Source organism: Hemiscyllium ocellatum, chromosome 22, assembly GCF_020745735.1.
Source record: "Hemiscyllium ocellatum isolate sHemOce1 chromosome 22, sHemOce1.pat.X.cur, whole genome shotgun sequence".
Classification (NCBI taxonomy): domain Eukaryota; kingdom Metazoa; phylum Chordata; class Chondrichthyes; order Orectolobiformes; family Hemiscylliidae; genus Hemiscyllium; species Hemiscyllium ocellatum.
In genome coordinates, this window is record NC_083422.1 from 40756370 (window position 1) to 40776518 (window position 20149).

General features: G+C 39.1%; 1 protein-coding gene across 2 annotated transcripts in view; it reads left to right on the plus strand.

Moving 5' to 3' along the window:
• trub1 (TruB pseudouridine (psi) synthase family member 1) overlaps nt 1-20149 on the plus strand; it is an 84307-nt gene that overhangs the window by 52813 nt on the left and 11345 nt on the right. For both annotated transcript variants that reach the window (XM_060842443.1, XM_060842444.1), the window contains exons 4-6: nt 9037-9118; nt 14180-14252; nt 15554-15693. In XM_060842443.1, coding sequence (XP_060698426.1) covers nt 9037-9118; nt 14180-14252; nt 15554-15693 — 295 coding nt within the window. The remainder of the gene's footprint in view (nt 1-9036; nt 9119-14179; nt 14253-15553; nt 15694-20149) is intronic.

Here is a 20149-nt window from a genome sequence, read left to right on the forward strand (position 1 = left end):
CTAGCCTCTGGCAACCGTCTGTGAAGTTTGCACATTCTGCCTGTCTCTGTGTAGGTTTCCTCTTTCAGTCCAAAGATGTTTAGGTTAGATGGATTGGATTGCTAAATTGCCCTTTGTGTCTAGTGATAAGTGGACTAGGTGGATTAGCCATGGAAAATCGAGGTTTACAGGGATTGGATAGGGTCTGGGTCTGGGTGGGATGCTCTTCGGAGGGTCACTGCATTTGATGGGCAAAATGGCCTGCCTCCATTCTGTAGCGATTCTGAGAAGATTTTAAGAAGCAAAAGCCACTGATATCTGATGGTCAAGAGCCTCTATTGAGCTGGGACGCCAATGTCCAGGTCTATGATTCATTGAGAACCTGCCAACCCTCACCTGTCAGCTCTGAACAAACTGGTGGGCAAGTATGCTCATCATTAGGAGGGTCATATTACTTGACATCAAACATATTTGTGTCCACGCTTAAATAGAAAATGAGTGGAATGTTTCCTTTCTGCATTTTGATTTCTTTTTGGGTGACATTTGTCCTCTGATCTGCTGAAGTCCTGACCAATTTCAAACTTGGGTTTCAGTCTTTTGTCAGGTAGGCAAGAAGAATGGAGCTTGTAATGTTTACCAAATTTTTGAATTTTCTAATAGAGGAAATCCTGCTTCACTTCAACTTTCTTCTGTGTTCTCGTCAAGGAGTTTAAGGAAATGTTTTAAATTACAAGGTCTTAATATTGCCAATTTCCCAAAGACAGTGAATAAACTTAGAATTATGCTTGGTGTATGTCTAATTTATGAATTAGGAAATATAGTGAGTGAGGCTATTGGAGCCAAAGTTGATCTTATGAAACCTTACAGGAGAAAATAGCTATAGGAAGCATTCATGTATATGTTATGTCGGGTTTCCTATTTTGAGTATTCAATAAAGGGGAATAATCACCTTGAATAAGGGGCAAGCCCAAAATAATGTTTTTACCTTACCCTGTAAGCTTTTAATCTTTGCAGGGACTACTCTTATCTCCCAGTTCTTTCTTGAGCAGATCAGATTTGCAAAGTCTGTGACAGTGTTGCTAATATACCAACTCAAAATGTTTGGTCCTTTTGGATACCTGACATCCCAGGTGACAGCTGAAAATGTGTTGCTGGAAAAGCGCAGCAGATCAGGCAGCATCCAAGGAACAGGAAATTCGACGTTTCGGGCATAAGCCCTTCCCGAAACGTCGAATTTCCTGTTCCTTAGATGCTGCCTGACCTGCTGCGCTTTTCCAGCAACACATTTTCAGCTCTGATCTCCAGCATCTGCAGATCTCACTTTATTCCAGGTGACAGTTTTCTATGGTTTTTAAGCCTTCTGAAGATTCAGCAGCCACTAAAGTTATTTTGAGATATTCATGTTTGAGTATCTAATATTGAAAAGTGAACTCTAGTTTAGTGCAGTAATAGTTTAGCAGAACAACATGGAGGTACCTTCACATTTGTTTTCTGCAATAGCCTAATCATTTATCCAAAATTATCCATTTAAATTGAATACATGAAGGCTTTTGTAGATCTGTTATTCATGCACGCAGGCTTCAGTGAAATTTCATCAGGTAAGCTTCTAAACTGAGTAAGAAAAATAAAACTAGATTACTTATTTCTAATGCTATTACTTATTACTTTTTATTTCATATTTATGATACCCTATGTGTATTTAAATTTATTTTCCAATTACATGGGAGAAGCTCACATTCTAAGCTGTAAGCTTTCTACTTAATTTGTGTTTTTGAGATCTATTAAAGTCCATATTTTCTGAGCTACTGATGTTGATTTTACCTGATTTGATCAGATAGTATCTGACCTTATTTGTTCTGTCGAATAAAATAAACCCTGCATGACCGGTCCATTGTAGAATGTTTTACTGGGAGGCATGATTTCCTACATATATGTATGTCTTTAAGCAGATCTGTTTTGTTATAAAGCTTTTTGTATAACATTGACTGACTAGGTTTAATTGAAATAGAGATGAAAAGCTGTTTTTCTTTCTCTCATTTCCACAGTGTAGGTGAATAAATTAAAATAAATTACCAGTTAAAGAAAATAATTCAACATAAGTGGTATCATATAAGAATTGGATAAGTTAAGACTGAGGGAAGTTAGAGTTGGGCAGTAATATTCATTCATGGGATGTAGTAAGTTTTAAACAATCAAAGTATGATGACTATTTACAAAACACAGTGGTATAGATTTACAAATTTACTGAAGCCATCTATTAAAGTGACCAGCTGATCTTCTACTCCAAGGATGTTTGTGCAACTGACTGGATGAATGATTCTTGATTAGAGACTAGTCAGAATAGACTTGTGTGCTTTGTAAATTCAGATTTTATAAAGGAGAAGTAGTTATGCTTCAGTTGAATCAAGCCTTTGTCAGATCCCCACCTGGAGTGCTGTACCTCTACAACAAAGAGACTCTCTTTCTTTTCCTGTAGAAAACAGAGAAAGAGACTCTGTTCCTAGCTCTGGGCTGGAATTCCTGGATTCAAGTCCCATTGGCTTCAGACATGTGCCATAACATGTCTGAACAGGTTGATTTTTAAAAATTCTACAGGAAACCAAAGAAGTCAGGTATTACAGTTCATCTTGTAAAACGCACAATATGTTTAAAAACTTACTGTAATAAAAATAGAGGGTCCAAGAAAATAGGTTGTAAAATCACAGAATTGTTATGGCATGGTAGGAAACCATTCAGCCCATTATACCTGTACCAGCTCATCAAATGACGATCGTAATGAATTGCTAATTTTCTGCTTTATCCCATATCTTTGCATGCTATTTCTATCCAAATAATCATCCAATGCTATCAATTGAACCTGCCCCCACCATACTTCAGGGTAACGCATTCCATACCCTAACCACTTGATGAGTGAAAAGGGTTCTCCTTATCTACTGTCTTCAGCCTGCTCATGATTTTCAAGACCTCTATGAAGTCTCCTCTCAGCTGCCTTCTCTCCAAGGAGAACAGTCCCAATTAATCCTCAACTGAAATTTCTCATTCCTGAAACCTTTCTTGTAAATTGTTTCTACACATTTTCCAATTTATTCACAAATTTCCAACATCTGAATACAATCCTCCAGCTGAAATCTAACCACTATCTGATGCAAACTTAACATCACTTCCTTGAACTTTTCTTCTCTCTGCTCCCGTCAATAAAACTGAGGACACCGCATGCCTTAAATGTTTTTGCCATTTGTTCTGCCACCTTAAGTGATCTGTTCCTAAACACACCTGGTTCCATCTGTCCCATACCCCTTTATATCCCTTATTTTACGTTAATGCTGCCAAAAAGTGCAAAAATGTTTTAAAAACTTTGATAGTTTTTAAAAGTAATAACTTTATTATTTTTTAATTGTTGTGGAGTGTGAAACAAACCTTTTTTCAATAAACAATAGTTTGCTGGGAAACTATTTTTCCAGAATCTGCTAACAATCCATTTGTTAAAAATGACATTGTTTAATTCACACTTCAATTTCAACCACATTACCTTCCTCGCGATTTGATAGTTTCAGCCAAATCCATAATAGAATAGTAATATGTGGAACAAACTGATTTAATGGACTGAGTTGTTTATTTCGGTTGCATACTTATCCCACATCCTGTTTTCTTATAAAAGGAACTACAATTCCCTGAAAGCAGTATTTAATTCTTTACATTGTTTGAAGTGGTAAACTGAACTTCTTTCAGCATTTGTCAAATGTGAAGCTCTTGGCATCAAGTCGTTGGACTAATTCCAATTTTCCAAAACTTCGTCATCAACTGCCTCACACTTTTTATTTCTAATACTCATATCTGGGTATCATTAGGTGAACCAGCATTTTATTACCCATCCCTAATTGCTCTGGAGAAGGCGTTCGTTCAATGACAGCTCACCAGTGAGGTCCATGTGCTGTACCCACAATGCAGTAAGGAAGGGAATTCTCAGGATTTTGATCCGAAGACACTGAAGAAGACATGATACGTTTCCAAGTCAGGATGGCAAGTGGCTTGGAGGAAAACTTGCAATTGGTGGTTTTCTGTATCTGATGCCTTTTTCCCTCTAGATGATAGTGGTTGTGGGTTTAGAAGGCACTGTCTGAGGATCTTTGGCAAATTTTTTCAGGGCATTTATGGATAACGTACAACATTACTGAACGTTAGTGTTGGAGAAACTGAATGTTTGTAGATGTGGCGTCAATCTAGCAAGCTGCTTTGTCCTGGATGGTATCAACCTTTTTGAGTATTAGTGGTGGGTGGTGCTGCACTCATCCAGGCAGCTAGGGAATATTACATCACACTCCGACTTTTGCCTTGTAGATCGTGGGCGGGCTTTGAGGAGTCAGGAGGTTGAGTTTCTCACCGCACTATTCCTTGGCTCTGACCTACTCTTGTAGCATCTGTATTGAGTTTCTGATCAATGGATGTTGATAGTGGCAGACTCGATGGTGGTAATGTTGTTGAATGTCAAGGGCAGTGGTTAGATTGTCTCTTCTTGGAGATAGTCATTGTCTCCCATTTATACGATACACATTTTTTTGCTACTTTTCAGCCATTCTGGATATCATCTAGGTCTGGCTGCATTTGGACATGGGCTGATTCAGTATCTGAGGAGTTGTGAATGGTGCTGAGCATCCCTACTTCTGACCTTACGATGGAGTAAAGCTTCATTGTGGTAAAAGTGAGGACTGCAGATGCTGGAAATCAGAGTTTAGATTAGAGTGGTGCTGGAAAAACACAGCTGGGTCAGGCAGCATCCGAGGAGCAGGAAAATCAACGTTTTGGGCAAAAGCCCTTCTTCAGGAATAGGGGCAGGCAGCCTCAAGGGTGGAGGCTTTCCACCCTGGAGGCTCCCTGCCTCTATTCCTGATGAAGGGCTTTTGCCCGAAACATCGATTTTCCTGCTCTTTGGATACTGCCTGACCTGTGTTTTTCCAGCACCACTCTAATTTAAGCCCTGAATCCACATTGTGTGATATTCTTTCAGAATTTTTAACGTCATGGGATGTATTGATCCTGACCAGGTTTCATTTATTGCTAGTAGTTGTTTTCTGTGAGGCTAGCAGTTGATTCTTGTACCACTGCAGTTATGATATGACTGTGATTCTACAATGGCAATGGTTATCAAAATTCTGGCATGTACCTGTCCCAGTAAAGAAGTGGTGGTGTCTGTCAAACAAGACTGGTGAATGATTTGAAAGGGGACCTGGCAGTCTTAATGTTTATGCGATATTGTTGCTTCTGTATCTCTTGGTAGTGGAAGATGCAGAGGTAAAGGGAGATGACAAATAAAGTTTCTTGAAGTTTTTTCTTCTAGGTGATGTGTCCCATTCTGCAGTCATGCAATAAGTATGATATAGTGAGAGTCTTTTAATAAATGAAATTGTTCTGTCCTGGATTATGTAAAGTTTAATGAATTTTGTTATGACTGAACCTGTTCAGGTGAATAATGCTGAAAAATGTGTTGCTGGAAAAGCACAGCAGGTCAGGCAGCATCCTGCTCCTTGGATGCTGCCTGACCTGCTGCACTTTTCCAGCAACACATTTTTCAGCTCTGATCTCCAGCATCTGCAGTCCTCACTTTTTCCTCAGGTGAATAATGGACTTGTATCACACTCTGATTTGAATTGAAACGTTTATGGTAGTACACCCATTACGGAACACGATCTTTGCCTTGTTTCTGTAGTATTGTTACTGGTCACTTGTTCTTGATTGAATGACAGTGAATTAATTGTGATGCTGTTCGAATTCAGGGAGAAATAACTGGACTTGCTTTTGAAGTGGCTGTTGCCCACCATTTATGTGATGTAAATGTTTTCTACCTATTGGCTCAAGCTTGACATTCACACCCTGCTGCAAGCTGATATGGGCTAGCTAATGATCAGAAAATGTGCACAGCATATTGTGAAGTTGTTAGCAAATGTCAGATTCCCAATCTTTATGAAAGAAAGACTGCTAGAAACATGCTGGATCTTTGGATCAAGGACATTTCACCTAAGGAACACCAGCAAGCTTTGGAGCAGTAATGATTGGCCCCTAACTACAGTCATCACTCTTTTGACAGCAATGACCCCCAGCCACTGGAGAGTTTTCTTTTGACTCAGTTGATCTTATTTTTGCTTGGACTGCTTTATGCCGGACTTAAGTGTTATCTTGATGTTAAGGTTAGCTGCTCTCTCTCCTCCTGTATTATTCAATTCTTGTGTCTTGTGGTCATATTTGGATGAAATCTGTGATCAGGTCTGGAACTAAGTAAACTTAGCAGAATCTTAATTTAAATGTTGGTGAGCGCTTCTTGCAAAATAGATATGACATGGCATAATTAAAGTTTTCTAGCACTTTCCTAGGGCTGAGGTGGTTGATAGAATGGGGGTTACCTGATCAAAGTTTTCCTAGGGATTTTTTTTTGTAGATTCAATATATCAGGACATTTTCTACACCTTTTAGGTAACTATCAGTAGTTGTAACTGTACTGGTGCAGATTGAAGGAACTTACATAAAATATGGGGAAGAGAATTCCCACCTTTTCTCAGACTGCATGTCTCTCCCCTCATGATTCCCTTAACATTTTAATAGCCAAACCTATAGGAGTGACATTCGCTCAATTTGAAGGACAGTCCTGACCAACTGAGTATGGCCAAGCCCCGGACTGCAAGGACACTGATCTCCAGATGTGGTTGAACTAAGTGTCAATCTGATTGTGGCCATCCATGGGGACTGAGATCAGACAATCTCCTGGATCGAGTATGGCAGCAGACCCTGACTGATCCAGGTTCCCTTTTGAGGGTTGGTCCCCTTTGACTTTCAGACATTGCCATTAGCTTGAATTACATGTACTATATTTTTTATGTAAGCTGCTCACATGTACTGCAGGTGTGAGATTGACTGGGCCCAGAGCCATGCAGTAACATACCCACCCCCTCTTAACTGTGTAGTGATCTGAATAGTGGCATTGCCCTCTGCATTGAAGAGCAATGGACACCAAAGAGGCTGGCAACCTTTAATCATGGCTGACAATCCTTTGTACTAAAAAACAATGCAGGTTAGAAGTTTGGCAGCCTCAAAGTCTGTACTAAGAATATAAGCTAAGAGACATTCTATGTAAATGCATGAGAAGTGCAGCCAAGGCAATCTGGCAAAAGAATCTGCAAGACACGAATGTCCTCGAGTCCAAAGTGAAGTCCTGAAGGGCTTAAGTTGTGTGGAAATTGTTCTGAAAGTACTCGTGACATGAGACTGATTTATTCAGTGATGCCCACTTGCGTGGAGGAAAGGTGAAAGAGGATGGTGTCCATGAACCATACTGGGAAATGGTACAACTGGTTAATGGCCCAGAGAACCAAGTGTTAAGCTTCAGCACTAGGTATCTATGTCTTGATTTTTTTGTTTTGCCTGGACTTGGTGCCCTCTAGTTTCAGGAAAGGAGGGGAGAATGAGAGGCTGCATAGAAATGAATTGAGATTAGTTACGAGCAAGATGCAAATGTATGGAAATAAGCCTGTTTCTGCTCATTAGTAAGACTGTGAGCTTGCAGCTGAAACGTTAAAGGGAAAATGGGAAATATTTTTCTCAACGTCAGGAATCTGATTTTTTTTCTATTCTTGTAATATTCAATCAAATATCCTTTTTAACTTCACAAGGGGCGGCACAATGGCTCAGTGGTTAGCATTGCTGCCTCACATCACCAGGATCCCAGGTTTGATTCCTGCCTCGGGCAACTGTCTGTGTGGAGTTTGCATATTCTCCCTGTGTCTGTGTGGGTTTCCTCCGGATGCTCCGGTTTCCACCCACAGTCCAAAGATGTGTAGGTCAGGTGGATTGGCCATGCTAAATTGCCCAAAGTGTAAAGGGAAAGGGGTCTGGGTGGGTTACTCTTCAGCGGGTCGGTGTGGACTGGTTGGGCCGAAGGGCCTGCTTCCACACTGTAGGGAATCTAATCTAATCTAATCTTAAAAGCCTTAAAAGTTAATTCTCTCCTTTTTTTTCCCTGCTGTTGCCAAATAAATTTCGTAGGATGAAAATTAACTCAAACTACCATAGTGACATATTTCAATTCTGAATTCATTTATGGGAGGTTGTGACTTGGAATGGTGCTGTAAAACATTTTAAGCTGGGAAACAAAGTTGTAAGTAAACCAGTAATTTGTAGTAATGACATTGCATTTTAATTATCATTAGAGTTTTGCTTTATTGACACAGAATATTGAGCAGTTTTTGATAAATATGCTTAAACCTCCATGGGCCAGTCACTGGCACTGTGTGATAATATGATACATGACAGCTGGGGTAACAATTTGACTCCAACCCTGTCTAACATCTGGCCTTTCAGGTGGTTTGCTGCCAGTTGTTTACATGTCAGGCATAGCATGTTTTAATGGGACAGAAGCCAGCATAATAGGAAATTTACATAAATTCACCTTGAACTGTATTTCAAGTCTTACTAGCTTTGCTGAAAACTCTGGAAGTTCATAAATGTCCATTCACCCTCAATCAGGTATGGGATATAGTGTTTTGGAGGCTACTGGGGAAATGTTAACAAATTACTTGTTTTTCCATTCCAACATTAAAATCCTCAGAATAATCATTCATAGCATTTATTCTTTTTCCATTTTATTAAAAGTTGTTTCTGTAGTGGCTACAATCAGCTATTTAATAATTCGCAAAATCTAATTAATTTGGTTTCATTTCTGTAATTCACCGTAATATTAGTCCCTTTAATTATTTAACAAATCAGCTGGCAGTTTAGGCTGGAGGGAGTGATAAATAATCAAGTGTCAAATTCAACCAAATAGATTCATGATCCATTTCTGCTAATGCTATCGCTGGCTCCCTACTAGTTTTCACAGACTACGATAAGCAGCATGCAGTCATTTTTTGTTTCAAAGAAAGACATGCTGCAAAAGAAAGTGGATGGTGAAAATATTTAGGTCTAGACAATATCTACAAATGTGACAATTTAATAGAAATAAAAATAGTAATTTACCTTGAATTTATGCTATTGGTTATGTCTGTCAAATTTAGTTATCCAATTTATTTACAGAAATATACAACAGTTGGGGAATTTGGAAAGGCCACAGACACGTTTGATGCTCTAGGGACAGTGACAGAAGTGCAATCATATGGTAAGAAAGCTTTTAGCAATCTTGTTTTAATAATTTTCTTCCAGATGAATTTTCTACACAAGATGAAACTTGATAATGCAATACTTTTGGCAATGCACTTTCAGCAGCATTTAAAATATTGGACAAAGTCAGAAGTCACACGATTCCAGGTTAGTCTAACGGGTTTACTTGAAATCACAAGCTTTCAGAGCGCTGCTGCTCGGTCAGGTGAAGTGACCTGAGGAAGGAATAGTCGATCCAAAACATTAACTCTGATTTTTCTCCACAGATGCTGTCTGACCCGCTGCATTTTTCCAGCAATTTGTTTTCTCTCTGTACAGTATCTGCAGCTTTTTTTTTGGTTTTCATTTTAAAATATTGGATCCTGGCTCTAGTTTAGTGCGCTCACTTCTGAGACAGAAGGTTGTGGGTTCAAGTTGCACTCAATTGGCGCCCAGTAAATAACTTGGGCTGGTGCAACAGTGGTCGATCAAGGGGGCTGTATTGCCCTATCCAACAGAACTGTCTGTTTATTTCACAAACATTCTCATGCCACTCTTGCATGTAATATCAGGAATTTTGCTCCACCAACATTACGAAACAGATTTATTGATAATTCATCTCATTGTGGTACTTGATTAAAATTGGTTGTTGCATTTGTCTATACTAAAAGTAATGACTGTGAAATGAGGTGCCTTCTTTTTTTCCAGCCATAGTTACAAAATAGTTCAAACTTAAGATTGTTTCATAAGTATCTTTAGTATGTCCTCATCTGCTTCAGAGGAGAAGCAAACATGAGTTGACAATTCTAAATAAAAGTGCTATGCTGATTCTTTTGGAATGGAGCTGTTCAGTTCTGTGTACTTAGTTGAACTTCTACACCAGCCCCTTGCTGAAAGTGTGTTTCTTTGTGTGTTAGCTCTGCTTTGCAGTGGATTTAACATCCCCTCTAGAGATTGCAGCTTTCTTTTCTTGGAGTGAGTATAGGCATATTAGAATAAAAAATAGTGTTTTTCCATCTGAAAGCATTAATTGCAAACATAAATTAGTTTAAATACCATTTTTTTTGCTTGATCTTTGATATATAAATGATCAAAATGGACTAATTGTGACCGTGCCTTAATTTCTCCACACCCACCCTTGAAAGTAGTAAATTGTATGACTTAGCAAGTGCCAAGGGTGTTGAACCCCTTCATGCTTTTCATAACTGGTATGTTATTCAAATTTGAAGCCTCACCATGCCCTCATTTGACTTCATTAGTTACATCTACATATATCAGAAGGATCAACCTTAGTTGATTTGTTCTTGGGTAAGATGGAAGTGGATGTGGGGTTGTATGTTGATGCTAATTGTAAGTATCTGTTACAACCCTGGCTGAAATAACTTTGCATTGATCATTGTAGAGACTATGATCTTACTATTTTTGTGGTACTCAGTTCCACATTGCCTTCTGGGCAAAAGCTTCTGTGATGTTTATTCAATTTCCTGCTGCAGTTTTGCCGGATGCCTCAAGAAATTATCTAAATAGTAATAAAGAGGAATCTCTGTAGAAATTCCAACTTACTTTCTTTAACAACTGAGAAAGTGTGGAAATTTTCACAAATCCCTTTTAAGGCTAGGTATTTTGTAGCTGGTGAATGGATCCATTTGTTTTCGGTCTTTAGGGAGTGAAAAAGAAGTGTTGAGCAATATTGATGCAGGTATTCTTTGTTGCCAAAGGAGAGTGATTTCATTGTTTTGTCCCAGTAATCATAATCATAGAATAATGCAGCACAGATGGAGGCCTATCATTTTAATGCTGCCTCTTTTTTGAAGAACAGTCCCAGACATCTATTTTCTTATGCTCTCTCCTTTGAAGTGTTTATTTAGTTCCATTTTGAAGGCTACAATTGAATCTGTAGCCACTGTAATCACCATTTTAAGCAATGCATTCAAAATCTTACCTCTCTCAGATTTAAAAGTGTTTCTTTTTGTTGTTTGTGGTTCTTCTGCTGGTGACTTTAAATCTGCGCTTCTAAACAAGAGTCATGTTGGTCTCAAAATGTCAACTCCAATTCTCTCTCCACAAATGCAGTCAGAGCTATTGAGTTTCTTCAAGAGTGTGTGTTTATTTCAGATTTCCAGAATCTCTCAGTATTTGTTTTAATAAGACCATAAGACATAGGAGTGGAAGCAAGGCCATTCAGCTCATCAAGTCCACTCCACCGTTTAATCATGACTGATGGGCGTTTCAATTCCACTTACCCACACTCTCCTAGTAGCCCTTAATTCCTTGCGAGATCAAGAATTTATCAATTTCTGCCTTAAAGGCACCCAACACCCCAGTCTACACTACGATCCATGGCAATGAATTCCACAGGCCCACCACATCTGGCTGAAGAACTGTCTCCTCTTCTGTTCTAAAATGACCCCCTCTATTTTTAAGGCTGTGCCCACGGATCCTAGTCTTCCTGCCTAACAGAATCAACTTCCCAGCGTCCACACTTTCTAAGCCATGCATTATCTTGTAAGTTTCTATTAGATCTTCCCTCAACCTTCTAAACTCTAATGAATACAATCCCAGGATCCTCAGCCATTCATCATATGTTAGGCCTACCATTCCAGGGATCATGCGTGTGAATCTCTGCTGGACATGCTCCAGTGCCAATGTGTCCTTTTCTGAGATGTGAGGCCCAAAATTGGACACAGTATTCTAATTGGGGCTAAACTAGAGCTTTATAAAGTCTCGGAAGCATATTGCTGCTTTTATATTCCAACTCTCTTGAGGAAAATGACAACATTACATTAACTTTCTTCATCATGGACTCAACCTGCGAATCAACCTTTAGAGAATGTTGGACTAGCACTCTCGGATCTCTTTCTACTTTGGCTTTATGAATTCTCTCATCGTTTAAAAAAAAGTCCATGTCTATATTCTTTTTTCCAAAGTGTAAGACCTCGCACTTGCTCATGTTGAATTTCATCAGCCATTTCCTTGACCACTCTACTAAACTGTCTAAATCTTTCTGCAGCCTCCCCACCACCTCAGTACTACCTGCCTGTCTGCCTAATTTCATGTCATCGGTGAACTTCGCCAGAATGCCCCCAGTCTCTTCATCTAGTTCATTAATATATAAAGTGAACACCTGCGATCCCCAGCACTGAAACCTGCAGGACCCCACTTGTCACCAGCTTCCATTCTGAAAAAGAACTTTTATCCCAACTCTCTGCCTTCTGTCAGCCAACCAATCCCCAATCCATGCCAGTAGTTCACCTTGAACACCCTGGGTCTTCACCTTATTCAGCAGCCTCCTGTGAGGCACCTTATCAAAGGCCTTTTGGAAGTATAGATAACATCCACTGAGTTTCCCTGATCTAACCTACATGTTACCTCTTCAAAGAATTCTAATAGATTTGTCAGACCCGACCCCCCCGTACTAAATCCATGCTGACTTGTTCTAATCCCACCCTGCACTTCCAAGAATTTAGAAATCTCATCCTTAACGATGGATTCTGGAATTTTACCTACAACTGAGGTTAGGCTAATCGGCCTATAATTTTCCATCTTGTGTCTTGATCCTTTCTTGAACAAGGGGGTTACAACAGTGTTTTTCCAATCATCTGGGACTTTCCCTGACTCCAGTGACTTCTGCAAGTTCACACCCAGCGCCTCTACTATTTCCTCAGCCACATCTCTCAGAACTCTAGGATGTAGCCTTTCGGGGCCAGGAGATTTATCGATTTTTAGACCTTTTTAGCTTTTCTAGCACTTCCTCTTTTGTAATGGCTACCATACTCAACTCTGCTCCCTGACTCTCCTTAGTTGTTGGGATATTACTCCTGTCTTCCACTGGAGACTGACACAAAGTACTTACTAAGTTCTTCAGCTATTTCCTTATCTCCCAATACTAGCCTTCTAGCATCAATTTGAAGCGGCCCAATTTCTATTTCTGCCTCCCATTTATTTCTTATATATTGAAAGAAACTTATACTATCATTTCTAATATTACTGGCTAGCTTACCTTCATATTTGATCCTCCCCTTCCTTCTCTCTTTGTTATCCTCCGTTTTTGTCGTCTTCCCAATCTTCTGATTTCCCAGAGCTCTTGGCCACTTTATCAGGTCTCTTTTTCTTTGATACATATCCTGACAGCAATGGCTGTCGAACCCCTCCCCGGATAATCTTTCTTTACTTTGGGATGAATCTCTGTATTGTGTCCTCGTACATCTATGCCATCTGGTTATTAACATTTTATTAACTTAACTAATTTGTAGTATTAAATACATCTATCAAATCTCCTCAGTTTTTCCTCCTCCAGGGAGAACAATCTTAGTTTCCTAGTTCATCCACAAAACTAAACTTCATCCCTCAAACAGTTCTATTAAACTTTTCTGGACCTTCTCCAAAATGCCTTCATGTCTTTCTGCAGGGTTGTGCCCAGAATTGGAATACAGCTGGAGCTGAACTCACTTTGTATAATTTATCATAATTTCCTCGCTTTTGTACTTGTCTCTATGTTGCTCAGAGTAGAAGTGTCTTTTCACCTTCAACAGTTTGTGCACAGGATTCCTCAGACGTATTTTCTTGCACCCTTTTTAAAACGTTACCATGTAATATACACTCTGGCAAGAAAAATGAACATAATACGTGATCTCATACTTAACTACATTTCCACAAGTGTGTCTACGTCCTCATAAAGGAGTTCCCAGTACTTACTGCGATTTAATCCCTCCAATGGAATTTTTGACAGTCGCATGCCAGTAAATTCGTAGGACTGTGCCATCAAGAAATTGGGTTTATCCACTAGACTTGTTTCAACTATGTAACAAATGAAACTTAAGATTACTCACCACATCAGTAAGGCTAGATTCCAACCAAGTGTTGAAAATGCACTATGCTAATCCATTAAACTACCAACTAAATATTTGGGAGGCGTGTGGCAGTAAGTTGTTTTTGTGCTGGACAAGAGTCTGTACTATTCAAAATATATTTTAAAAGTGATACGATTTTGATTATTCTGAACTGAAGTAGTCTTTGGATAATTTTTCTCACTTCTTTGGCACAAAGAAAAGAGCTTGTGTTTTATTTTTCCATTAACTAGATCACATAACAAAGGATGATCTGGAAAGTACTCTGAAGAAATTTAGAGGAAACATTATGCAGACTCCTCCAATGTAAGTTGATACTTAGTATTTTTGGCACTGCGATGGATATTTTGCATTTCTGACTCTGCAGATCTATTTGCCACTTTGATACATTAAAATATGGTTTTACATATAAAAACAGTCCTTCATTTTTTACCTTTTATTATGAATTGGAACCCCTGCATCATTTAAAATTAGGTCTGAGTTTTAATGGATTCCCCTTACCTTGTTAGGAATGAGGTAAAGTGGGAGGTTATTGGTAAAGTTGTCATAGTTTTACCACCATAGGCCTACTCTTCTGTTAGAGAGAGACAGTTGGTGTTAATTTTAACCAGCAGGTCACCATGCCTCAGGTGAGAGCAGAGGTATAGAAAGAGCGCCATTTGTTCAGCTAACTGAGCTGACCAGACCTCTACTTTTTTGGAAGACCATATATCCAATGTCATTTACCTTATCCTTATCAATCCTTTCTGTTCCATGTGTTGGTGACCTATAGAATAAATACAGTATTATAATGGAGCTCTGTTGTTTAGCCAAATTGGTTTGGTCTTTTATCTGTCTATCTCCAGGACCATTAGACCATTTGTCAATGCTGTCACCCCTCCCTACTTTCTTTTCTTAGTTTGGTCATGTATTCCAAATTTCCTGGACTAAACATGTTCTTAATCCTTATTTTTCCCTAGAAACATTATATGCACAATCATGATTTTGGAAAGCTTAGCTTTTTGTCACACTTTTTTTAAAAAAAAAAGCACGATTAGACCATATTTATTAATTTTTTTCTGTCTGGGCATTATTATAGCTAAAATTATCATTTATAAAATGGATTTTTGAAGATTTTCAAGATTATTCAAATTACAACTTCTGAAACTGTCTCCAGATTATTGTTCCTGAAATATGTACCGCAGATGATCTGATATTCATCAAGCATCTAATGCAGATGTGGGATAGCCTAATATTGGTTGTATTGAATTTGACTAAATTTTTAAAAAATTTTGCTTTTCAATATAGGATTATACCACACAGAAAGGTTCAGTCACCTTTTTAAAAGTATTCCAAAGTACTTTAGGGAGTTTGATTTAATGATTATTGGAAACACAAATGTAGAATCTTGCTTGGATTGTACCTCAAAACTATACTACAGAAAAATTGGATGTATGGGTGCAGGCTGCACTTTAGTTCTGTCAAAAGAAATTTGATTTATCTGAAGCTGTGAATGTAATTTATAATGAACATGACAGTTGTTTTATTATTTCTTTTTAACAGCTGATTGGTAATTTCTTTTTGTGTTAAATGTATAATTTAACAATGCTTTAAATTCTTGCTTTCAGATATTCTGCTTTGAAGCAAAATGGGCAACGGCTTTCCTGTTTGGTAAAGAAAGGAGAAGCTGTGGAAGCTAAACCTGCCAGACCCGTTGTGGTTTTTAGCCTTTCTGTACAGGATTACAATCCTCCTTGTTTTACTCTGAGTAAGCAAGTCATTTGTTCAGTTCCTTCAAGGAGAAGAATTGCAACTCGGTACTTGCAATTTATTATTAAAGAGAAAAATCTCACTTCTGAACCTGGATGGCAGTAAAGAAAAGGAGGAAATATTTTATGTTCATATCGTAGAATCATAGAGTCCCTACAGTGTGGAAACAGATCACTCGGCCCAACAAGTCCATACCAAAGCGCTACCTCATTCGTGTAACCCTGCATTTCTCATGGCTAATTCACCTAACATACACATCCCTAGAGACTTTGGGCAATTTTGCACGGTCATTCCACCTACTTGCACAGCTTTGGACTGTGGGAGGAAACCGGAGCGCCCAGAGGAAACCCATGTGGACAGGGAGAATATGCAAACTCCACATAGACAATTGCCCGAGGTTAGAATTGAATCCGTGTCCTGAGTGCTGTGAGGCAGCAATGCTAATTACTGAACCACTGTTACATAAATGTATGTAATAGCATTTCTGATTTACATATGGTTGAAAATCAAAAATAGCAAGAATAAAAGCCTTAATTTTATAACAACTTTTCAAGTGGAATAACAGTGAAATTAGATTTGAGATTAATTCGTCGGCATGTTAATTTGGAAATGATTTGCCATTTTAATTAGCTTTTTGTTTCTTCATTGTTTACTATGCATCAAAATTGCATGTATTTTGCAGACTTTGCAATTGTGTCCTTTGCTCCAAAGTCCAAATCTAAGTAGAAATCTGAGACATCAGCGGTGCTTGTATCAAGCTTTCGGTGCCTGTGCATGCCTCTTGCTGATCTGAAAAACAGCCATTCACCACAACTTTTACTCTCTCTTCTATCCTTTTAGGATATTTTCTATCCAGAAACTCTAATCATGTTAGTCAAATCTATTTTGTCTTAAATAAATCTATTCTTGTACTTCTTTTAGTCCACATTTGTCCAAATGATTGTTGCTATAAAACCATCTTATTGTTTCCATATGTTTCCCACCATTTAGATTAAACTGAGATTTCATGGAGACAATGTCATGTCTCCATTTATCCTTTTTTTTTTCCCTTTGAACAGAATGTGACGTACTTATAGTCATCCAATCCTTTGACACCAGACTGATCTCCAAGGAGACTGAGATTATGGCCAGCAACTTCACAATTTATATTCCGATTCCCTTGGCACCTTAGAGGATGTATCCCATCTGGCCACTGAAGCATTTGCAGCCTCTCTATTAAATATCACCTCGTATCTAACAAGACAACTAAATTTAGCATGGTTTTGGCAAAGTCATTTTCCTAAATAAAACTTCAGCCATTCATAATGCCCATCCAATAGTTGTCTCATGTGGTCCCTTAAAAATCCTCTAGCAACTGTCAGTGCTAATGTGCTCCTCGAAGAATTTTGGGTTTCCTTTGTATTAGCCACCAATCTACCTTTGTGACATCTTTTTATCTCTCATTTCTTCATTTGATATTCACCTTTGATTTTACCTTTTATTAAAGGTGATGCTTTTGTATTTTTTTTTTCTGTCTCATTCGACTCTCCAGCTCCTTAATCCATGAAACCCTGGCTTTGGTTGCATTCTCTTTCCCTTTCACAACTGCTATCCCATTCAGTTTTGACACAGTTGAGGTCTCCCAATCTCACAGCTGTATACTTCCCGCATCTCATTTCTTTGTAAGTTTGCTCCTTTAACTCTTTGCTGAAAATGTGTTGCTGGAAAAGCGCAGCAGGTCAGGTAGCATCCAAGGAGCAGGAGATTCGACGATTCGGGCATAAGCCCTTCTTCAGGGCTTATGCCCGAAACATCGAAGCTCCTGCTCCTTGGATGCTGCCTGACTTACTGTGCTTTTCCAGCAACACATTTTCAGCTCTGATCTCCAGCATCTGCAGACCTCACTTTCTCCTTTAACTCTTTGCCATTCTTTGGCTTATAAACAAAGAGCTGCTTTATTGTTTTCAAGCTCCAACCAAATTGATTTTATCTTTGATCCCTTGAGGATTTTTTTTTCGTATAATACATGATCTAGAACAGAGAACATTACAGCACAGTACAGGCCCTTCAGCCCTCGATGGTTTCACAGGTCGGTGCAACAATCTGAAGCCATCTAATCTACACTATTCCATTTTTGTCCATGTGTCTTCCAATAACCATTTAAATGCCCTTAAGGTTGATGAGTCTACTACTGTTGTAGGCAGTGCATTCACGCCACTATTACTCTAAGTAAAGAGACTACTTCAGATATATGACAGATGTCAATCACCCCTCAATTTAAAGCTATGCCTCCTCATGCTAGCCATTGCCATCCAAGAAAAAGGACTCTCTTGCCCACCTTATCTAACCCTCTGATTATCTTAAATGTCTCAATTAAGTCACCTCTTAACCTTCTCTCTAACGGAAACAGCCTCAAGTCACTCAGCCTTTCCTTGTAAGACCTTCCCTCCGTACCAGGCAACATACTAGTAAATCTCTTCTGAACCCTTTTCAAAGCTTCTACCTCCTTCCTATAGTGCGGTGATCAGAACTGTACCCAGTACTCCAAGTGTCGCCTCTATGTCCTTCTGTAACCTACAACATTCTTTATCACTTTCCCCAACTCTACCGCCCTTAGTGTTGTGTGCAAATCTACTATTCTATCCTTCTGTGCCCTCATTCAGGTCGTTTATAAAAATGACAAACAACAATGGACCCAAAACATCCTTGCCAGACACCACTAGTAACTGAATTTCAGGATGAACATTTTCCATCAACTACCATTCTGTCTTCTTTCAGCCAGCCAATTTCTGACCCAAACCACTAAATCACCCACCATCTCATGACTCCGTATTTTGTGCAATAGCCTACTGTGGGGAACCTTATCAAACACCTTACTGAAATGCAGTTACACCACATCAACCCTCATCCACCTGTTTGGACACCTCAAATAACTCCGTAAGGTTAGTGAGGTACAACCTACCCTTCAAAATCGTGTTGAATATCCCTAATCACGCATTCCTTTCTAATGATTGGAAGCGATAGGATTTATAACCTTTTCCAACACCTTACACTCAACCAAAGTAGGGCTCACTTGTGTATAATTTCCAGAGTTGTCTCTACTTTCCTTCTTGATCAAGGGAATAACTTTTGCTGTCCTCCAGTCTTTGGTACTATTCCTGTAGACGATGACAACATAAAAATCAAAGCCAAAGGCTCTGTAATCGCCTCTCTGACTTCTCTTTGAATCCTAGGATAAATTCCATCCAGCCCAGGGGACTTACCTATTTTTACACTTTCCAGAATTGCTAACACCACTTCCTTGTGAACCTCATCTAGTTTAGTAGCCTGTACCTCAGTATTCTCCTCGCCAATGTTGTCTTTTTCTACTGTAAATACTGTTGAAAAATATTCATTTAGCGCTTTCCCCATCTCCTCTGATTGCATGCATAACTTCCCACTACTTTTCTTAATTGGCCCTCATCTTACCCTGATCATTCTTTTATTCCAGATATATATTTGGCCTATATCTAATCTAATCCTTTTTAATTCCCAATGTTTCGTGATTCCCTGTACCAGGAAAACTTAAACATTCAAGGCTCCCCTTTGTATTTTGCTCCAGGTCCACACCACTGACACTAAATCTAGTTTCCATATGGCTATTTGCATCTGCAGTTCAACACCTTTATTAACTGCACTTTTGTGCATTGACGGAAATGCTATAGTTCCATCTCTTGGATATCTCTTAGATGTTTTGTATGATTCTAACTTATTGTGTATTATCTTCAAGACTGACTATGCCAGTGCACCTTGTTTCTACCCCTTATTGCCTAATCCCCTCCAAATTAAATTCCATCCTTTTCCACAATACTGGTTATCCTACCTGGATGAACATTGATATTAACTTTGTTCGTGTGCATTCCATTCTGACAGAACTGGTTCCACTATCCAGGAGTCTGAAGCCCTGCCTTTTTCACTGTTTTTAGTCATGCATTCGAGCCATAGAGATGTACAACATGGAAACAGATCCTTCGGTCCAACTCGTCTATGCCGACGAGATATCCCAACCCAATTTAGTTCCACTTGCCAGCACCAGACCCATACCCCTCCAAACCCTTCCTATTTGTATACCCATCCAGATGCCTTTTCAGTGTTGCAATTGTATGAGCCTCCACCACTTCCTCTGGCAACTCATTCCATATACATACCACCCTCTGCGTGAAACAGTTGCCCCTTAGGTCTCTTTATTGTCTTGGAGAAAGTGAGGACTGCAGATGCTGGAGACTAGAGTTGAAAAATGGGGTGGCATGGTGGTTCAGTGGTTAGCAAGTTCGATTCCAGCCTTGGGCAACTGTCTGTGTGCAGTTTGCACATTCTCCCCGTGTCTGCATGGGTTTCCTCCAGGTGTTCCGCTTTCCTCCCACAGTCCAAAGATGTGCAGGTCAATTGGCCATGCTAAATTGCCCATAGTGTTAGGTGTATTAATCAGAGGGAAA